Source organism: Budorcas taxicolor, chromosome 25 (assembly GCF_023091745.1).
Source record: "Budorcas taxicolor isolate Tak-1 chromosome 25, Takin1.1, whole genome shotgun sequence".
Lineage (NCBI taxonomy): Eukaryota > Metazoa > Chordata > Mammalia > Artiodactyla > Bovidae > Budorcas > Budorcas taxicolor.
In genome coordinates this window covers 41590831-41611823 of record NC_068934.1, presented here as the reverse complement: position 1 = coordinate 41611823, position 20993 = coordinate 41590831, and the positions used below count along the sequence as shown (strand labels likewise).

The following is a 20993-nucleotide window of genomic DNA, read 5'->3' as shown; positions in this document are numbered from 1 at the left end:
AGGCGAAGCCTCTTGCAAATAACTGCGAGGCTCAAAGGCGCTTCGAGTTTTTCGCGGCCGCTGGTGGAGCTGCAAGACTCCGGCTAGCAGAGAGTTAAGCCCAACTCCTCTCCCCGCCCTCGGAGGCGGGGCCGAGCCGCAACGGAAATAGCCGAGTGCCGGGCCGCGGTTGGCCGGAGGGAGCCGAACTTCTTCCGGAAGTAGCCGAGCTTTGCGGGCTTGCTCTCCGACCGGAGCCGAGTGCTGGGCCTTGTTCTCCGGATCCGCCGAAGGTGTTCCGGAAGGAGGCGAACCCCGAGGCGGGCCGGCAAGTCTTCGCGGCGGCCCTCAGAGTCCAACGTCTGGTGGGACTCGGCGAGGGCGGAGGTAGCTGCAGCCTGCCTCCGGTCCGGCGGGATCCGAGCTCGTTCCGGAAGAAGCCGAGCGGACCGGCGCCGGTCTCGGCGTCCCGGGCGTGAGGCTATAGAGGCGGCGGCGACAGCGCGGGCCGGGATGAGCCGCGACGGCTGAGGCTGCGGAGGCGCCGGCTGCGCGGGCCCGACTGAGACTTCTGCGAAGCGCCGGCCCCGCGCTCAGGGCTTCGCTTCGAGTCCTGCCCTTGGGAGCCTTCCGGACCCCTTTGTGCGGCCGGAGGCGGCGGCGGCGGCGGCGGGAACGGCCATGGCGGCCAACATGTACCGAGTGGGGGGTGAGTACCGGGTGTTAGGGGCTTCGGGACTCGGGGCGGGAGAGGCTCGGCTCCCAGCGGCGCGGGGACCCGCGTCTGGGGCGGCGTGGTCCAGAGCGCGGACCGGAACCGGAACCGGGAGCATGGGGAGCGAGGGCGCGGGGATCGCGACGCGCCCGGGCTCCGAGACTCCCGGGGAGGCTGCGGGCGGCCCGACGGCACTCTCAGGGCAGCGTCTGGGCCGCCGGGGTCGTGGAGTGGGCTTGCGAAAGTGGTTCCAAAGGGGCTGACAGGGCAGGCAGGGGGCGCGAAGGGCCGGGGCAACTGCTTGGCCACCAACGGGGGAGCGGCCGGGAGGTTTCCTCTTCCCAGGCGTTATTGTGCGCTTCGGTTCACAAAGGTGGGGGCCCTGTACAGGGGTGAGCAATTGCTCTCCTGAACGAGACCGGGATGCAACTCCGTCGCTGAGTTGTGGGGACTGCTGAGCAGGGGAACCCCCTGCTTCTCTTGTCTCCTCCTTAAGGCTCACTTTTGAGCGGAGGATCTGATTTAAGAACTGGGTGATTAGGGGGTGGAACGTCCGTCCATTATTTTCTGCTAGTCTGTACACTTCCACATTTCTGCGTCCTCTCTATCTAGACCCTTATCTCCTTTTGGTCTACTCAGGCCTCCTTTCGCTCCTCCCACTCTGGTACTGGACTCTCCCATCTACTCCTCTGATCTTCCCGGTTCTTCCCCACCCCCTCCTACAGATTACGTCTATTTTGAGAACTCCTCCAGCAATCCTTACCTGGTTAGAAGGATTGAAGAGCTCAACAAGGTGAGTAGAGCAGAGGCCCGCCACTCCCCGCCTACCCAGCAACCTCCGTCTTCTTTTTTCAGAGATCTGTAACTTCAGGTGAATGAGAGACAGAGAGAACGCAAACCCTGTCCTAAGTACCCTTGCATATTCATTCATTCATTTCTTCCACGCTTTCAGGAAAGGCTATTAGGAGCTTAGTGGGAACTTTACTGTTCTGTTTTTTGGGGGGCTGAGGAAAGGGATTTGGAAGTCTGTCCTTAAATGTGAATCTCTTGATTCATAATTTGAGTTTTTCTTACATCCTTTAGAAACTTGTTCACTGATGTTAGTCTCTTCTTTATGCATTTCCACTTTCAAATGATTAGTTTTCACCACCGTTTTTTCTCTCCTTAGACTGCAAATGGAAACGTGGAGGCAAAGGTTGTGTGCCTTTTCCGGCGAAGGGACATTTCGAGTAGCCTCAACAGCCTGGCTGATAGTAATGCCAGTGAGTGTCTTTGTCCCCACCCCCGGTTTCCCTGTCTCCCCCTGCCCATGATCTGCAGCCTGGGCATGTCCCTGCAGGTGTTCTCTTGTAGCATGCCCAAGGCAGGGGTGTGAGTTTGGGGGTGGGAAGTGCCTGGTCTGCAGAGGGAGGCCTGTTTTTACATGTTGGGCTAGAAGCAAGGTGGAGAGGCCATGATAAGGAAAGCCAGCATTTGGCTTGTGTGTGAGTGTGTATTTTTGAATCTGCCTTTGTGAATGGTGTATGTAAAAGAGATGATAGTATTTAAATCGGGGATGAGGAAGCACTTTAGAGAAGCAGATCTCTAGGGGGACAGTTTCGGTTGTGTTGGGATGATAGGTGGTGACTGCGAAGGTCAGGTGAAGAGAAGAGACTGTACTGAGAAGCCTGCATAATAGGAAGGCAGGTTTTTGGTGTGATCATGAGGTGGTAAGACTACACTGATGGGAGAAAATAGGAAGCCAGGAACATTTTCTTGCGCTTTTTCTCTATTTTCACATAGCCTAGGACTCACCTAGCCCTGGACTCCATTTTACATCTTTCCCTTTTCTTTTCACCCTATCCTGCTTCTCTTGATGCTTTCATCTTTTTAGATACACAGCCTTCTGTTTTCTGTAGTTTCTTTTTCCTTTCCTGCTTTGGCTTTCTTTCCCCTTTCTCTTGTTCTTCCTTTCTAGATTATTTTCCTTATTTTGGGCTTCTTTGAGCATTGGGCATGAAGGGGTTAACGAGGACCTGGGCCGACCAAGTTCTCTGGCTCTCTGGGGTTTCCAACCCTGTCTGGCAGGGGCTGACCTTGGTCTTGTCCAATCGGAAAGGCTGTGGGGGGTGTGGTCCCCCTTGCCTTAGCACAGGGTTTCCGGAGCACACAGGCAAGGGGTGGAGCCTACTGCACACCCCTGCCCCCCCCTTCTCCTTGAGGTTGGGAACAATGCACCAATGAGCCTGGGCCTGTGGCTCTTCTGCCCCCTCCCTGTTTGGTTGGCACCCAACCAAGTTAACCCTTTCCACTAAGGTTTCAGGGCAAGTTGCAGCTCCTTGGGGAGGAAGGTGTTGGCACTGGCTTGAGAGGTACTGTCCTTGAGAGCCCCCAAAACAAACTATTATTAGCAAGTAGAAAACAAGAGAGTAAGGGTTGCATGTGATGTTTAAGAGCAGAGTCTCCTGAAATTTGCAGAGGAACTGGTAAACACAATTTTGTGTGATGCTTTTATTTATTTATTTATCGTCACTGAATTTCTGGACCCCAGGTTAGTTTAGCAAGAAAGAGACAAGTGCGATATTCTTGCTGGGCCTGGTGTGGGCAGATTTGTGCCATATGAGTGGTATCTGAGCATTGGCACCTGGGTTTGCCGTGTGTTTCTGTGGCAGCCTTTGTACTCTCAGCATGTGTATGTACAGTTGTGTCTGACTCTGTGACCCCATGAACGTAGCTTGCCAGCTTCTCTGTCCCCGGGATTTCCCAAGCAAGACTACTGGGAGCAGGTTGCCATTTCTTTCTCCAGGGTATCTTCCCCTCCCAGGGATCCAACCCCATCTCCTGCATTGATTGGCAGGCAGATTCTTTACCCATGAGCCACCTGGGAAGCCCTTGTACCCTGAGCAGCTCTTCCCTAAAAGCCCTCATTAGTGATGAAGAGTTGGGAGCACCTATGATGGCGACAGGGGCGGGCTAAGAGGTAAGGGTGGTGTGGTGAGGATATGGAAGGCAGGTCCTTGAGGAATGTGAGGAAAACATAAAATATTTCCCCTGGGTTAGAGTTTTTAAGGTGGCTTCTTTCTGAATTAGTTTCTGACTTGCTTTCTTCCTCCTAAATCTCCCAGGGGAGTTTGAGGAGGAATCGAAGCAGCCAGGGGTGTCAGAACAGCAGCGACATCAACTGAAGCACCGAGAACTTTTTCTTTCTCGGCAGTTCGAATCATTGCCAGCCACCCACATAAGGTATGGGGCAGTCAGAGCCACTGTGGCTTGCATGCACTTATTTAGAAGGTGGAGAGGAGGGGCTAGTGTGCGGGAGATGCCACACGGAGGAAATGAGCTCACCCAGGGTTTTCTGACCTCTCTCCTGTAGGGGGAAATGCAGTGTGACCCTCTTGAATGAGACAGATATCCTGAGCCAGTACCTGGAAAAGGAGGTGAGAAAGAAGTGCTGGGAGAAGAGGGAGTGAAGTGGGTATTGCCCCGAAAGGCAGGAAGAAAGTCTGACTGGGATGAGGTACAGGTTGACAGTCTGCCTGTCTTGGGAACTCCAGATAACCCCTGTGTCCCCTGCCTATGAGGACTGCTGCCCAGCTTACTTTCTCTTTTTCTGTTTCCAGGACTGCTTTTTTTACTCACTGGTGTTTGACCCTATGCAGAAGACACTTCTAGCTGATCAGGGAGAGATCCGAGTTGGTTGCAAATACCAAGCTGAGATCCCAGATCGTTTGGCAGAGGGTACGCAGCAGGAGAGACTGGGTTATGACCACTGGGATATCTTAAGATCAAAGTCTCTGAGTGGTGGGCCTTGGCTTTGTGTGGTGCACAGTCTGCATGGCTCTGTGTTAATGACCCGGGCAGACTGGGACCTTAGGAACCTGAAGGGGGCAGATGGGCACACTGGGAAGAGAAGTCTGAGAGTTAAGGTGGCTAATAGAATCTAAGGAGGAGATGAGGTGTTCCTGTGTCAAGGCACCTATTTTTCTCCTGGATGATAACCATTTCTCCACTCCCCAGGAGAATCTGATAATCGGAACCAACAGAAGATGGAGATGAAAGTCTGGGATCCAGACAACCCTCTCACAGACCGGCAGATTGATCAGTTTCTCGTGGTGGCCCGGTGAGGGGTGGGTGGATGGGGAAGATGGGCTGTGGGCGGTGTGGACATAGTTCTGAGTCATGTTCTTAAGAGATGGACTTTAATTATTTTTGGCCTGGGTGTTGTCCTCCGCCCCCCGCTCCCCCCCGCCCCCACCCGCCTCATCTGGCTTGATTCCTCAGCCCACTCGAACTTTCTTTCCCTGACTTCTCACTCTCTCCTTTAGAGCTGTGGGGACCTTCGCAAGAGCCCTAGATTGCAGCAGCTCCATTCGGCAGCCAAGCCTGCACATGAGTGCAGCCGCTGCCTCCCGAGATATCACCCTGGTGAGCAAAAGTTGGTGGGTAGTTGGGTAGGCTGTGTTTTGCAGGGACCTGCAGAGCCTCGGGACTCTGCAGGGAGGAGGTTATCTCTGAGGTGGGGGGAGTACTTAAAGAGCAGCAGGGGAGTGGTGCTGAGAGTTTCGGGTCATCAGCATCGCTTCCCACCTTTCCTGTAGTTTCACGCAATGGATACGTTGCAGAGGAATGGCTATGACCTGGCTAAGGCCATGTCGACCCTGGTGCCCCAGGGTGGGCCCGTGTTGTGTCGGGATGAGATGGAGGAATGGTCAGCCTCAGAGGCCATGCTGTTTGAAGAGGCCCTGGAGAAGTATGGGAAGGATTTCAATGATATTCGCCAGGACTTTGTAAGTGGCTGGAGCTAGGAGGAGGTGGAAGAGGTGGCAGATGAGGGAACGAGGCTCTGGGACCAGATCCCAGCTCACCCTTCTCTCCGTCTCTTCAGCTACCCTGGAAGTCACTCGCCAGCATAGTTCAGTTTTATTACATGTGGAAAACCACAGACCGATACATTCAACAGGTAAGATCTGGGCTGGGGAGGCTGGACCAGAGGCCCCCTGCTCACCTGCTTTTGAAGTTGATGACACCCCCCCACCCCCTGCTGAGATGCTCTGATCCTTTTTTCTTTTTCTCCTTCCCGCAGAAAAGATTGAAAGCTGCTGAAGCAGACAGCAAACTAAAACAAGTCTACATCCCTACCTAGTAAGTATGATGGGTAAGGGTGTGTTTCTTCTCTCCGCCCCTAACCTGTGCTTTCCTAAGTGATGGGGGTGCACAGGAGACGGGCAAATTATGGGGACAAAGTGGAAGTCTTTCCTTGACCAGTTCCTGGTTTCTCTCTCATCAGCACCAAACCAAACCCTAACCAGATAATCTCTGTGGGCTCAAAACCTGGCATGAATGGGGCTGGATTCCAAAAGGGCCTGACTTGTGAGAGTTGCCACAGTGAGTTCCAGAGAGGGATAAGGGATGCTGGGGGTGAGTGGGGTGTTTGCCTCAGAGGCTCAAGTGGCATTTACCTCCTGACTGTTCCCTCCGCTCATGCTCCCACAGCCACACAGTCTGCCCAGTGGTACGCCTGGGGCCCACCCAACATGCAGTGCCGCCTCTGTGCTTCCTGTTGGATCTACTGGAAGAAGTACGGGGGACTGAAGACCCCAACTCAGCTTGAGGGGGCTGCTCGGGGCACCACAGTAAGGATGGATGAGGAGCAGGTTGGGGAGAGCAGTAAGCTAATTGATGTGAGCTTTAGGCGAAGGCCAGGACACCCAGCTCCAGTAAGGTGATGGCTTGACTGCGGGTGGCGGGGGTGGGACTTGGTAGTGGTTGGGGAACCAGGTGGTCAGGACAGCAACAAAGAAATCAGGCGGGAATAAATTCTCTGCTGACAGTGGAAGAAGGGAGCCTTGGTGACTGACTGTTCTCCCTTTATCCTATGTCCTTCCAGGAGCCACACTCGAGGGGTCATTTGTCCAGACCAGAAGCCCAAGGTCTCTCCCCCTATACAACCAGCGCCAACCGGGCCAAGCTGCTGGCTAAGAACAGGCAAACATTCCTGCTCCAGACCACGAAGCTGACCCGTCTTGCCAGACGCATGTGCAGGGACCTGTTACAGCCGAGGAGGGCTGCCCGACGACCCTACGCCCCTATCAATGCCAACGCCATCAAGGCAGAGTGTAAGGGCAGGAGTGCTGGGCTGGTGGCACGTGCGGGTTGCTGTGGCCAGAGACCAGGGTTTTCTCTGGGTGTTTAATGACAGCAGAGGTAGTAGGCCGCAAGGACTTGTTATGGATTAGACATGGTTCCTTGGGACTTCCCTGGTAGTGCAGGGCTTAAGACTCCACGCTCCCAATGCAGGGGGAGCAGGTGCAATTCCTGGTTAGGGAGCTAGGATCCTGCATGCTGCACAGTGCGGCTCCTGGCCCCGGAGAGACCTGAATGGTGACGCACCTTCAGAAGCTGTCGTCTTTGTTCTCCAGGCTCCATTCGACTTCCTAAGGCTGCCAAGACTCCACTGAAGATTCACCCTCTGGTGCGGCTGCCCCTGGCAGCTATCGTCAAAGATCTGGGTAAGGGATGGGGAGCTAGGTGACCCAGGGTGGGTTTAGGATGGGGAGCTGCTAGGTGGTGTCTGGCTTTTATTATCAAGACCCTTCTCTTCCTCTGCTTTTTTCTTTCTCACTGAGTCCAAAGAGGTTTAGTCTTAACTGTACTTTTGTAGGATAAAAATGTTCTTCTCATAAGCTATCCAGTATAATTACATACTGATTGATAAGAACATGTTCATATGTGACTTTCGAAATACTGCTAATTACTTGTCAGACCCCTCTCCCATCACTACTTTCGGGTATTCATAGAGAAAGTGTGAACGTTCTCTAAGGTTTAATTTTTTTCTGACAGTGGCCCAGGCACCTCTGAAACCAAAAACACCTCGGGGTACCAAGACACCGATCAACAGAAATCAGCTGACTCAGAACCGGGGACTGGGGGGTATCATGGTGAAACGGGCCTATGAGACTGTGAGTGGGCCAAATGGAGTTGGGTGGGCTTTTATATCTGATAGGTGATTGGGAGTCCCCTCTCTCATTATGTTGCCCCACCTTTTTCCAGATGGCAGGAGTTCCTTTCTCTGCCAATGGAAGGCCTCTGGCCTCAGGGATTCGCTCAAGCTCACAGCCAGCAGCCAAGCGTCAGAAACTCAACCCAGCTGATGCACCTAATCCTGTAGTGTTTGTGGCCACAAAAGATACCAGGTAGGGAGCCTGCCATGGGAGGGGCCGAGAGGTCAACAACCCAGATGGGTGGGTATGGGAAAGGAAATAGGATCTGAGCAAGAGCGGCTCCATGAGACTGGGTTGTGGGGGCGGGATGCTGGGAAAAGATGGGCTGGAAGGTGGCATCGTAGTGGAATGTGGAGCTTCACCTTGACGGTCTTTGGTTTTTTTGCTGCCTCTTCTCTTGCTGGCCAGAGCCCTGCGGAAGGCTCTGACCCACCTGGAAATGCGGAGAGCTGCCCGCAGACCCAATTTGCCCTTGAAGGTGAAGCCACCGCTGATGGCAGTGCGGCCCCCAGTCCCTCTTCCTCCATCGTCACATCCTGCCAGCACTAATGAGCCCATTGTCCTGGAAGATTGAGCATCTGTGGGGAAGGGAGGTGGGCTGAAAGCTAGAGGGTGGGTGCACAGGGCACCTAGCCTCCCTTCCCTCTAGTATCAAAGGGAATGAGGAGTGAAGGAGGGAGGGAGCAAACGAGTGTGTCCTTGGAGGGGCCGGGCGCCCTCTGGTGTTAGCACTTGGAGGCTTGTCCCCTTCTAATGCCTCTCCATGCCTGGTGGTGGAGGGCAGACTGCAGGATCTTGGCTCATTGTGGGGACCTAGCCTGTTTTGGGGGGTAGGACCCACAGTTGTCTTGGACAGTTTGGGGGGGAGGGTTTTTTAATTTTTTAAAAATTTTGCCTCCCTTTGTGAAAGGGGATGGGGGAGGGGAAGAGTAAACAGATACCAGGTGGTAGTATCTGGTTGGGGGAGGGGGGCATGCACTGCCATGACTGCCATGTCTTTTTTTTTTTTTTTCCTAATTGGGGGTTTCTCTTGCCGTCCGGTGTCCGGACTTTCCTAATTGGAGTTTGAAGCCCCTAAGCTGGTATCAATCCCAGCCTATGCTCGCTCTTTCCTTTCCTCCCCTTGTCCCCTCTGCCTTTTGTACGCCAGTTCTCAGAAATAAAGACCTTTTGTCTGTTTTTTTAACCTTGGATTCTGTAATTGGTTCTTATAGTAACAAATAAAAAGCTGTTTTCTTCAGCTCCTCCTGGCTCAGCTATTCTCTGCTGTGTGTGTGTGTGGTGGCTTCTATAGGAGGGGGTGTTTGTGTGTCTGGTGGTTTCTATAGGAGGGTGTGTGTGTGTGTGTGTTGGGGTGTATGTCTTGGATTGGGAAAATAAAGGACAAAGCACAATAGAGAAGGTGCAGATGGGGCTTGCTCTGGGAACAACTTTATGTGCTATGTAGCCTGGACAGGTGGCTTGCTCTCATTTTGCTTTCCTGTGGAGTCCAGACTGCTCCCCAGCTCCCTACAATACTGCAGCCCAAGCACCATCTTGGCCCAGCTTCATTAAAACAGTTGGGATGTGCTGGTTCTCAAAATTGACTAGTGAATTCTATAGGAGGGAGGGTGTGTGTGTGTGTGTGTCTAGTTTCTTCTTTATTTCCCAACTCTTACTCCCCTCTTCTTTTTATTGAAGGAATTCTGGGAGTTGCTAGAGGCCAGAGTGGGATGTAGTCCATTTTGGAGGGTACTGTAGGATCATGCCACCTACTTTTCTGCTACTTCAAGGATCCCCACAGCCAGCCTCAGCAGCTGCTTTGATGCTGAGGTCCCCCTTGTGTTTCCTGCCTTTTGGGGTTTTGGAGACAGACACGAGCTGGTTCCAATGAGAGGAGCACCTTAGGAGAGAGAAGTTAGGCTTACTGTGTGCTCCTTGAGCACTTTCTTTAGAGATGGGGAAAAGCCTAAGCAGCAGACTTACCTCGAGTTTAGTTTGAGACGCCTGACTCAGGTCCGCTACTCTTTTCACAGCCCGATGTTGAGGGTTGATCAACACAGTAAGCTGCTCAGCCCAGCTGATAGGCCCCTCTATCTCATGGTCCCTGTCCCTGGGGCCTCCTCAGCAAACTTGATCTCTTCCTGGCCTAAGCCAACACTTCTGGTGTCGGGAGAAATGACCACTACAACGGTCTGCGGTTGGATCAGCACCCTCCAATGTTTTTACGCAGTTGCCATCACAGCAGTTTCCGCTGCATGCCTTTAAATGGGCGGGAGGCTCTGGCATCTGGTGAATACTCCACGCAGACGGCTATCGAAGAAGAAAGGCCATCTGGCTGTGAGCCCGTGGAGTTCTAAAGGTGCGCGGGCGGGGGGAAGAGCTCCCCAATCAGGGCTAGGAAGCGGGCGCAGAACACCATTCTGAAAAAGGACCGACGGCAGAGGGAAGAGGATAAGAGTCCTCAGGAGGTCTGGAGACTAGGAGCAGCCCGGGCTTCGTGAAGGACTCGCCTTTATCTACCAGGTAAATACGGGGTTGAGGATACAACCCCACGGGTCTCTGCTGCCCCGCGAAGGAGGGCACAGCCTGCCCTAGGTCATCCAGCAAGGAAACCTCCGGCTGTCAAGGAGGGGGCCCGGCCAGAAACCCGGCTCAGACCGTGTGGCTGCCTTGTGAATATTCATGGTCTTGGGGCCAATCAACGTCTCAACCGCTCAGAGCACACCAATTGGCTTACCGCATGCAGATAAGCATCGTGGACAGTTTTCCAAACGCTGGTAGAGACCTAACTCCGGCAGGAGACGGAACCCTGAGCCGAAAGAGCTCGGTTTCAGCAGAGTGTACCGCGCGATTGGCCGACGGTGCGTCACTTCCTATTGGACCGGCGGAAGTTGCTTCTGAGAGCGTTGCCGTTTGTAGGAGGGAGTTCCGGTCGTGGCCGAGGTGGTTGCATTTTGTTAGTACCGGAGAGTCACGATGGCTGCAGTGGATTCCGATATCGAGCCGCTGCCTCGTGGGGGTTTCCGCTGCTGCCTCTGTCACATCACTACAGCCAACCGTAAGCGGTGGCTACTCGGGGGGCGGTTTCGTTTTGGGGTCCTAGTGAAGATTAGGGTTACAGGTCATAGTTCTTGCCAAGTCTGTTGGTAGGGTCTCACTTCCGTTTTCTCTCAGCCGTCCGGGGGGATTCCAAAGTGGAGAGAGTCCCAGCACCTTACACTCCAACGTCCCGGTATCTGAAATCTCCACCACGGAAATTTCGTTATTTTATTCCCTCTTTAATTGTCAGGTATTGGACATCCAGCTCTAGGGCGGAGAGAGGGAATTTAGAGAGGTGAAGAAGCTCCCAATCTAGAGATGGAGATAATTTTCAATACCCTCTGTTTGGAAAGCTGCAGGATCACAGAGAAGGTAGTAGGGAAAGAAGCCCTACAAGAGAAGCTCCCCAAAGGCAGAGATGGTGAAGTAGCGCGGTATGCGTATTTGGAAGGTGGGTTTGGAAAAGGAGACCATGTCCTTTTATGACAGTGCAAGAGGCCCAGTGAAACCTCAGCTTCCACTTCTGAAGTCTGGAGTCTTAATCTCACCTAAACATGATCTTTCATTTTTCTTTTTCGTTGTGAATGAAAAATGCCCTACCACTGTCCAGTAGGGCAAGCCAGAAATCCAGGATAGTCTTCTCTGGCCTCACATAACCCTTGGTGATGTCAAACAGCTGACTCAAAGGGCAATAGAAAATTAAAAAATCAGCTAAGATTCCCCACATTCACCATGTCCCAGAGTCGGGCCAAGTGCTATGTGTGAACAGTATCTATGTGGTAGGAAGTATTAATATCTCCATTTCATACCTGAGGAGACATGAATAGGGAGGTTAAGTTACTTGCCCAAGATTTCATACAGCTTGACAGAGCTAGGATTTGTTTCTTGGTAGTGTGACTTCTGATTCTGCCCTTGGAGTCTCTGTATTATACTCAGAAATGATTAGTGGGAGATAGTGTAGGGTTCTGATTTATTTAGTTCATCTATGTATTGAAGTCAGGAGGAGAAGGGGATGACAGAGGATAAGATGGTTGGATGGCATTACTGCCTGGATGGACATGAGTTTGAGCAAGCTCCAGGAGTTGGTGATGGACAGGGAAGCCTGGCGTGCTGCAATCCATGGTGTTGCAGAGTTGGACACGACTGAGCAACTGAACTGAACTGATAAATGGCCTAGATAAGTTACCTGTTAGTTTCTTCACAGTGTACAGGTGTTGCTCTATCTGGCACTTATAGGTGGTTTAAGAAATACTTGTGTACAGCCAGTTCTCCTGGGGACCACTTAGAATGCACTGTACAGACAAATGGACAAGAGAGGAAGCTGAAAGGAGCCAGGACTTTGTTATTCAAAAATCACGTTTTCAGCGGCTTGGAAGAATCACTAGGATCTAGGTATGCAGAGAACAAAGTCAGAGTAGGTACACTGAAGCGCGATTCAGATGCTTTTGTCTCACGCTTGTCTTTGCAGGACCCAGCCTTGATGCCCACCTGGGAGGCCGGAAGCACCGGCACCTGGTGGAACTACGAGCTACTCGAAAGGCCCAGGGGCTTCGAAGCGTGTTTGTCAGTGGCTTTCCCCGAGATGTGGATTCTACTCAGCTCTCTGAGTACTTCCAGGCATTTGGACCTGTGGCCAGTGTTGTCATGGACAAGGACAAGGTAGAGTGAGTGACTCTGCGGGTAAAGAATGAGTCACGTGTGCTGCACACCAAAAGAAATGAGGGAGAGGAACCAGCAGATTGTTTCTGCTCGTTCCTAACGTGACTTGCCCTTGCTGGGCACTGCAGTACTTGGGCGCTAGTCCAGCTTTGTATCTCTCACCCTTGCCCACTACCCCTGCTGGGATTTTATCAGTTTGTCAGAGTTAGTCACTGGGGGCCTTGTTGGTCATTTATTTATTCTATCAGTCTTTCATTTGCCAAATATTTGTTAATTGCTAATTTTGCACTAGGCTTCCCTGTCAGGGAACTAAGATCTTGAGCAAGTTACTTGACCTTGCTATTCATGTCTCCTCAGATATAAAATGGAGATAATAATAGTACCTACCGGGCATGCATGCTCAGTTGCCTCAGTCATGTCCGACTCTGTGACCCAATAGACTGTAGCCTGCCAAACTCCTCTGTCCATGGGACTCTCCAGGCAAGAATAGTGGAGTGGGTTACCATGCTCTCCTCCAGGGGATCTTCCCAACCCAGGGATCGAACCCTCATCTCCTGCATCCCTGCCTTGGAGGTCGATTCTTTACTGCTGAGCCACCAGGGAAGCCTTAGTACCTACCACATAGATATTCATATATAACACTTGGCTGAGAGTCTGGTACATAGTGAATGTGGGAACACTTAGCTGATTTTTTAAAGAACTTTATTTTACTTTTGGCTGAGCTAGGTCTTCATTGCTTTGCATGGCTTTCTCTAGTTTTGGTGAGCGGGGGCTACTCTTGATTGCCGTGCACGGGCTTCTCATTGCAGTGGCTTCTCTTGTTACGGAGCACAGGCTGTAGGTGCATGGGCTTCACTAGTTGCAGCACACGGGCTCAGTAGTTGTGGCACACAGACTTAGTTGCTCCGTGGCGTGTGAAATCTTCCCAGACCAATGCATGTCCCCTGCATTGGCCGGTGGGTCTTTACCATTGAGCCACCAGGGAAGCGCTTTAGGCTGTTCTATATATAAGGTCATGTCACCTGAAAACAGTGATAATTTTGCTTTTCCTTCCCAATCTGATGCCCTTCATTTATTTTCCTTGCCTAGTTGTTCTGGCTGGGACTGTGCTAAATAAGAGTTGTGAGAATGAACATCCTTGCTCCTGATTTTAAAGGAATTTTCTCAATTTTTTACTGTTGAGAATGATGTTAACTGTGGGTTTGTTGTATACGACTTTTATTATGTTGAGGTACATTCCTTCTGTGCCTCTTTTATTGAATTTTTATCATAAATGAATGCTGAATCTTGTCACATGCTTTCTCCTGCATCTATTGAGATGATCATATTTTTATCCTTCAGTTTGTTAAAGTATGTGTCATGTTGATTGATTCATGGATGTTAAACCATCCCTTCATCCCTGAAATAAACCCCACTTGATTGTGGTTTATGATCCTTTTAAGGTATTATTGTATTGGATTTGTTAATACTTTTTTGAGGATTTTTGCATCTGTGTTCCCCAGAGATAATGGCCTGTAGTTTTCTTTTTTTGTGTTGTCTCTGTCTGGTTTTTATATTGGTGACATTGACTTTGTAAAAATAAGTTAGGAAGTATTCTCTCCTCTTCAGTTTTTTGGAGTAGTTTGAGGAGGATAGGTATTAAATTTTTGATGATCCTAGACTTTTGTTTTTTGGAAAACTTTTTGATTACTGTTTCAGTCTCTGTCCTAATGATCAGTCTATTCAGATTTTCCATTTCTTCCTGATTCAGTCTTGGAAAGATGGGTGAGTCTAAGAATTTGTCCCTTTCTCTAGGTTGTCCAGTTTGTTGGTGTATGGGTGTTCATGTTCATAATATTCTCTTACCTTTTGTATTTCTGTGGTATCCACTGTTATTTCTCTTCTTTCTTTTCTGATTTTATTTATCAGAGCCTTTGCTCTTTTTTTCTTAATGAGTCTAGCTAAAGTTTTGTCACAGTACCACACTGTCTTAGTTACTATAGAGGGCTCCTTTTTATAAGCAGAATGAGGTTCTAACTTTACCACTGAAGAGAATGTAAAAGAATATGGAATGGGAACTTCCGCGGTGGTCCAGTGGCTAAGACTGTGCTTGTGCTCCCAATGCAAAGGGCTTGGGTTCAATCCCTGGTCAGGAGACTAGGTCCCACATGCCATAAATAAGACCCAGTGCAGCCAAATAGATAAATTAATTTTAAAAGAATATGGACTTAAAAAAAAAAACCAGAGTTTATGTGTTTATGTTTACACTTAACACAGTGATCATTACATGGATTCTTAATATTAAAAGAATCGAATTAAAGCAGGAAAAGTTAGGGGGTGAGTTTAGTGTAACCAGTGAAACGTCACTGGGATAACTGGGGTTTGATGAAATAAGTAAAATGAAGTTTTTCAGAGGCAGGCTTAGGTGAGAATAAAATGTGTGCAATTTGAATGAGAGAGATAATTGCTTTTCTAAATATGTTCCCCAACAGGAATTCTCTGGTGGTCCAGTGGTTTGAACTCTGCACTTTCACTGCCGAGGGCAAGGGTTCAGTCCCTGGTTGGGGAATTAACGTTCCATAAGCCTTATGTCACAGCTAAAAAATAAATAAATATGTTCCCTGATGTTATGGAAACTGGAAGCTAATATTTCCAATTTATAGGGTGGTCCCCATCTTGAAGATTCTCATCTACTGTTAGACCATGTGTTTGGATTCTTGGTTCCAGAACTGTCATCATTGTCTCTGTTGTGGTTTGACAGGGCGTGTTTGCCATCGTGGAGATGGGGGACCTGGGTGCCCGGGAAGCTGTTTTGTCACAGCCCCAGCACAGCCTGGGAGGACATCGCCTGAGGGTCCGGCCACGGGAGCAGAAAGAGTTCCAGAGCCCAGCCTCTAGGTCCCCCAAAAGAGTGGCCCCCGACAGTCACCAGCTGATCAAAGCACTCGCCGAGGCCCCAGACGTGGAAGCACAAATGGTGAAGCTTGTGGGGCTGAGGGAGCTCTCTGAGGCTGAGCGGCAGCTTCGGAGCCTTGTGGTGGCCCTAATGCAGGAAGTCTTCACAGAGTTCTTCCCTGGTGAGTCACTGCCCTGCTCTGTCTGAGCCGTCTGTGTCTGCATCCCCAGCCTCCCTCAGCTAATGGTGTTCACTTGCTTGCTTTTCCATCTTTGTGCCACGTTGCTTTTTCTACCGTTTATTCCCTGCAGTGTCTCATGACCCTTATTCTTTTCTCGGCACCCAGGCTGTGTGATCCATCCTTTTGGCTCCTCCATAAACAGTTTTGACGTCCATGGCTGTGATCTCGACCTCTTCCTGGATCTGGGGGACCTGGACGAGCCCCAGGTATGTGACTGTGGAGGCAGCTGTGAAGAGTTAGTGGGAATGGTCGTGTGACGCTGGGCGAGCCCTTGACCTCTCATGCCTTAGCGCCTATCTGTAAAATGAGGATAATAGGACCTACCTGAAAGGGTTGTTATGATTGGAGAAACATGGATGTGATTGGATAGGATAAAATGAACCAACATGGAATAGGTGACATTTGTAACAGGGAAAAAAAATTTCAAAATGGCACATGTAATATCTTACTGGAAGAGATATATATATATATATATATATATATATGAAATGCCATACAACAATGGATTATGTTTTTGCTTATCTGTGTTTTGTAACATCTAATGTACAGTTTCTACCTTGGAAGTAGGAAAGGGTTATTATTTTTTAAATAAACTTTTTTAGAACTGTATTAGATTCATAGCAAAATTGAGCAGAAAGTACAGAATTCCCATGTATCTCTTCCCTGCAAAAGGTTGTTTTTGTTTTTTTTGACTGTGCCATGAAAATTGCAAGATCTTCATTCCCTGACCAGGAATCAGACCTGTGTCCCATGCAGTGGAAGTGCAGAGTCCTAACCACTGGACCACCAGGGAATTCCTCCTTTAGTCTTATTGAATCTGAAATTGTTCCTCTACCTGTTTTTGCTTTTCCTGACTGTAATATTTTTGTAAAATGTAGACTGTTTATTTTATGGCATTAAAAGGTTAATTTTAAAAAAGGCTTGTAAGGATTAAAAGAGTTAGTACTTTTATAAAGCCTTTAGAATAGGGCCCAGCCCATAATAAATTGTAATAGATATGTCTTAGAGATGGACTGTTCCCCAGTTAGGGGGCAGCAGGAGAGACAGTTACCCAGCCCATTTCCATCCACAGCCAGCGCCAAAGGCTCCAGAATCTCCCTCCTTGGACTCAGCTCTGGCATCCCCACTGGATCCTCAAGCCCTGGCCTGCACTGCAGCCTCCCCTCCAGACTCACAACCTCCAGCTTCTCCTCAAGACTCGGAAGCCCTGGACTTTGAAGCCCCTTCCTCCTCACTGGCACCTCGGACTCCAGACTCTGCTTTGGCCTCTGAGACCCTCGCCTCTCCCCAGTCCCTGCCTCCAGCCTCGCCGCTGCAGGAGGACCAGGGAGAGGGGGACCTGGGGAAGGCGGTGGAACTGGCAGAGGCCCTGAAGGGGGAGAAAGCAGAAGGGGGGGCCATGCTGGAGCTGGTGGGATCCATCCTTCGGGGCTGTGTTCCTGGAGTGTACCGAGTCCAGACCGTGCCCTCTGCCCGGCGCCCTGTGGTCAGGTTCTGCCATCGGCCTTCAGGTCTCCATGGTGACATCTCCCTCAGTAACCGGTACCTTTGAGGTGGTGGGGGAAGGCCAGCTGGTACTCTAGGGAGGGGGAGGGAGGCGCCCTGCACCAGCTGAGGCTTGAGGTTGTCCTTACTTAGTCCCATCTCTCTTTCTGACACTTATCTCATGTCTGGCTTTCATTTCAATGTTTGGAAAGTATGTTTCCTGGGATACTGATTTTAAGGATTTAGGAAAGAGTTCCATGGTTGAGTAAGTTTGGGAAATGCTAAGTTAAGACAGGCCAATTTCTCCCTTCCCTCCTTCTCTACTTGCTCTTTCCTCCTTCCCTCTCCCTTCCCGTCTTTGTTTCTTCGCATAGTAAGTGTTGTGATCAGTCTTATTAATAACATGCTCTGTGACTCTCCAAGACATTTGTAGGATATAGTGTTTCCCAAACAAATTTGATGTGTTTTTTCTTTTTTTTTTTTAAGAAGCAACATTCACTTTTTTTAAAATTATTATTTATTTTCGTCTGCACTGGGTCTTCATTGCTTGCAGGGGCTTCTCAAGTTGGGGTGAGCGGGAGCTACTCTTCGTTGTGGTTTGTGGGGTTCTCTTGTTGCGGCGCACAGGCTCTGGGCACGAGGACTTCAGTAGCTGTGACACAGGGGCTTTGTTGCTCCGAGGCATGTGGAATCTTCCCAGACCAGGGATTAAACCCACGTCCCCTGCATTGGCAGGCGGATTCTTACCCACTGCACCACTAGGGACGTCCCATTTGATGTTCCTTTGTACACACTCTCTCCAGACCATGTCAGAGAAACACCCTGGGAAACCCTCTTTTGGCCTTCTTCAGCTGGCCGCCATTACACAAGTCTGGAGTGAGAGCTGGGGGGTGACAAGCTCCTGAGCCCTGACACCCTGTCTGCCCTCTGTCTTAGGCTGGCCCTGCACAACTCCCGCTTCCTGAGTCTCTGCTCTGAGCTGGATGGGCGAGTACGGCCCCTTGTGTACACTCTGCGCTGCTGGGCTCAGGGTCGAGGGCTGTCAGGTGAGAATGAATCAGGACAGACCGGGGGCTGCGTTGGTATCGGGGCAGAGGCAGGGATTCGGGGAGAGAAGGAAGCGGGGTTGTGAAAACTGCCAAGGAGGGGGTCAGAACTGCCTCTGATCTAACCAGAATTAATTATTTATGCAGGGAGTGGCCCACTTCTCAATAACTACGCCCTGACCTTGCTCGTGATCTATTTCCTTCAGACCAGGGACCCTCCTGTGTTGCCCACTGTGTCCCAGCTCACCCAGAAAGCAGGTACAGCAGCCTGGCCTTCACCCGCCCTATCTCCTGACCTTCATCTCTCTTCTTCATCTTAGACATACTGAGCTTCCTGGGAATGAGATCTCTGCCGCCACTACCATATCCGCCCCCCAAACCCCCGCCCATCTTCCTGCTTTCAGGCTGACCTTCAACTTTCTTACTTTCATAGGCGAACAGGTAGAGGTTGATGGCTGGGACTGTAGTTTCCCCAGAGATGCCTCAAGACTGGAGCCCAGCACCAATAAGGAGCCTCTGAGTGAGTCTGGGGAGCCTGGGAGAGGACTAACAAGTGGTGTTAATGACACAGTTACTGGCACACAGCAGCCCTTGTGGGTTAGTTAATATCATTATTGCCACTTTACAGATGAAGAAACTGTGCCTTGGAGTAATGAAGTGGCTTGCCCAAGGTTATGCTGCTAGCAGGGGGAAGGGGCAGTATCTGGGGGGCACTGTGGGGAGAGAGGTTTGCCCTCTTGTTTATTGGGATCAGAGGAGCCTGGCTCTGGCACTCCTCTGAGCCACTTGGGAGGGAAGAGGCAAGTCCAGCTCAGGGAATGGCTGTGGCACAAGGGTGATCTCAGTTCTGGCCTCTAAGGGACCCCTCTTCCCTGCTCTTCCTCTTTGCTCCAGGTTCCCTGCTGGCCCAGTTCTTCTCCTGCGTCTCTTGTTGGGATCTTCGTGGCTCCCTGCTGTCCCTGCGGGAGGGTCAGGCACTACCTGTGGCAGGGGGCCTGCCCTCTAATCTCTCGGAGGGCCTGCGCCTCGGCCCCATGAATCTCCAGGACCCCTTTGACCTGAGTCACAATGTGGCAGCCAACGTGACCAGCCGAGTGGCCGGGAGGCTACAGAACTGTTGCCGAGCGGCAGCCAATTACTGTCGAAGCCTCCAGTACCAGCGGCGGTCTTCCCGGGGTCGGGACTGGGGCCTGCTTCCCCTTCTGCAGCCCAGCTCCCCCAGCTCCATGCTCTCTGCAACACCTATCCCCTTACCCCCTGCTTCCTTCACCCAGCTCACTGCTGTGCTGGCCCAGGTGTTAAGGGAAGCCTTAGGGTGCCATATAGAACAGGGAACCAAGAGACTGCGGTCAGAGGGAGGTGGCCCTGGGGAGCCCCCCCAGGGAGGGAAAAGCAAAAGAGCAAAACTAGACGGACAGAAAAAAAGCTGTGAGGAGGAGCCAGAGGAGCAGCAGGGATGTGCAGGGGAGCACGGTGAAGATGGCGTGGAAGAGATGGTCATAGAGGTTGGAGAGTCGGTGCAGGACTGGGTGATGCGGAGCCCTGGGCAGCCGGGGGAGCTGCCCCTGATGACCGGAAAGCATCTAGCCACTAGAGAAGAGGGGCAGTCAGGCACCGCAGCGCTGGCTGAGCAGGGGCCCGGAGGACCTGAGGCAGCCTGTGAAGGGTCTCAGGCCGAGGCCGAGAAGCGGGTGTCGCTCGCAGTGAGCTGGCGCTGCGCCTTGTGGCACCGTGTGTGGCAGGGGCGGCGGCGTGCCCGGAGACGCCTGCAGCAACAAATCAAGGAAGGAGGTGGAGCTGGTGCTGGCTCGGGAGCAGAGTGGCTGGCAACTGAGGCTCAGGTCACCCGGGAGCTGCGGGGACTGAGCAGTACTGAACAGAGGCCAGAGGCCGAGCCACTCCTGACCTTCGTGGCGTCCGCCTCCCAGGCTGACCAGAGTCTCACTGTGACCCCACTCCAGGATTCTCAAGGCCTGTTCCCTGATCTCCATCATTTCTTACAGGTTTTTCTCCCTCAAGCACTTCGAAATCTGCTTAAGTGAAGATGGGAACCCTGAAAGGCAATAAAGCTGCTAGTTTAATGAACACTAGTTTTCTCTATTTCCACCTGGTGATAATACTCCTTCCCCGACTAAGTGCTTAGTGCACCCTCAGAGGTACCTTGTCTTGTCACCCTAAAATAAGTCTGTCTTCCAGGCTGTTTCCTTTCACGGCCAGGGCAAGTGATTGGCACCTGGACACTCTCAGTACTGAGTTCTGGAAAGATGGAGTGCTGGGTGGGTGGCTTGAGCTGCACCTGGGAAGAACCAAGTTTCCTTTCTCATTTACATTACTGCCCAGATTATGAATGGTGACGGGCTTGAAATTTGGGTCCTGGGTTCTAAATCCATTCTCTTCATATTGGGTAAAAAATGTTCAGATCTGAGCATGGGTAAAGGGCAACCCCTCATTTGAACTGTCAGCCCCTCCAAGGTGACAGAACTTGGCTGTGTTCTCCCTCAGTCCCTCCCCTGTTGCGGGTCCCGGAAGAGTGCCTCTTAGTAACAGCACCTGTGAGCTGCAAGGTGGTTTAGTGGAAAAAGCCTCACTTTTACGGAGGGTTTCAGACCTGGGCTTGGGTTAGATGTACAATCCCTCCTCTAGAAAGCTGTAACAAAAGGAGCGTGGGACCCCGTCATCTCCACGCAGTTGCCACCCCAATGAGTGTCACACGACCACGATGTTGTGGGTCTGGCACGACCTTCACCAAATCACCATGGGCCAGGCGACCCGGAGGGAAACGCCTCTGGTGCCCAGCAAGATGCCGAGCTGGCAGCTCTGCCACGTAGCTGCAGAGGGGCGGCTTTCCAGGCAAGACTCAGCGTCTCCGCGCGGTCTACCTCCACGTCCGGACTCTGAGTGGCCATCCTCCACTGCGCCGGCGCGAGTTTTTTCCGCGCTGGCCAGTAGGCCCCACCCACTTCTTTTTCCATTCAGCTGCTGCGGGATACCG

At 51.4% G+C, this 20993-nt stretch overlaps 2 protein-coding genes across 2 annotated transcripts; both read left to right on the top strand.

Moving 5' to 3' along the window:
* The first annotated feature begins 241 nt into the window (after window positions 1-241).
* Window positions 242-8543, top strand: MTA2 (metastasis associated 1 family member 2). The gene is made up of 18 exons (XM_052661671.1): window positions 242-688; window positions 1420-1487; window positions 1863-1956; window positions 3799-3916; window positions 4047-4110; window positions 4294-4411; window positions 4691-4793; window positions 4999-5098; window positions 5272-5460; window positions 5559-5633; window positions 5757-5815; window positions 5961-6058; window positions 6167-6306; window positions 6561-6789; window positions 7093-7182; window positions 7514-7632; window positions 7724-7866; window positions 8083-8543. Exons 1-18 carry the CDS (start codon window positions 661-663, stop codon window positions 8246-8248), a joined length of 2001 nt encoding a protein of 666 aa, XP_052517631.1. The 5' UTR covers window positions 242-660; the 3' UTR covers window positions 8249-8543.
* A 2034-nt stretch (window positions 8544-10577) lies between these two features.
* On the top strand, window positions 10578-20078 carry TUT1 (terminal uridylyl transferase 1, U6 snRNA-specific). Its single transcript, XM_052661916.1, has 9 exons — window positions 10578-10714; window positions 12164-12354; window positions 15095-15410; window positions 15576-15676; window positions 16543-17012; window positions 17892-18001; window positions 18149-18259; window positions 18435-18521; window positions 18896-20078. The coding sequence occupies exons 1-9, from the start codon at window positions 10633-10635 to the stop codon at window positions 20041-20043; spliced, it is 2616 nt and encodes an 871-aa protein (XP_052517876.1). The 5' UTR covers window positions 10578-10632; the 3' UTR covers window positions 20044-20078.
* The last annotated feature ends 915 nt before the right edge of the window (window positions 20079-20993 follow it).

Bases quoted from the DNA above. Each gene is read 5' to 3' on its own strand.
- MTA2 (XM_052661671.1), top strand. From the start codon at position 661: ATGGCGGCCAACATGTACCGAGTGGGGG. The intron at 4,412-4,690 runs GTACGCAGCAGG...TCCACTCCCCAG, and splicing joins CCCAGATCGTTTGGCAGAGG to GAGAATCTGATAATCGGAAC. The intron at 7,633-7,723 runs GTGAGTGGGCCA...ACCTTTTTCCAG, and splicing joins TGAAACGGGCCTATGAGACT to ATGGCAGGAGTTCCTTTCTC.
- TUT1 (XM_052661916.1), top strand. From the start codon at position 10,633: ATGGCTGCAGTGGATTCCGATATCGAGCCGCTGCCTCGTGGGGGTTTC. The intron at 15,411-15,575 runs GTGAGTCACTGC...CTCGGCACCCAG, and splicing joins CTTCACAGAGTTCTTCCCTG to GCTGTGTGATCCATCCTTTT. The intron at 15,677-16,542 runs GTATGTGACTGT...TTCCATCCACAG, and splicing joins GGGACCTGGACGAGCCCCAG to CCAGCGCCAAAGGCTCCAGA.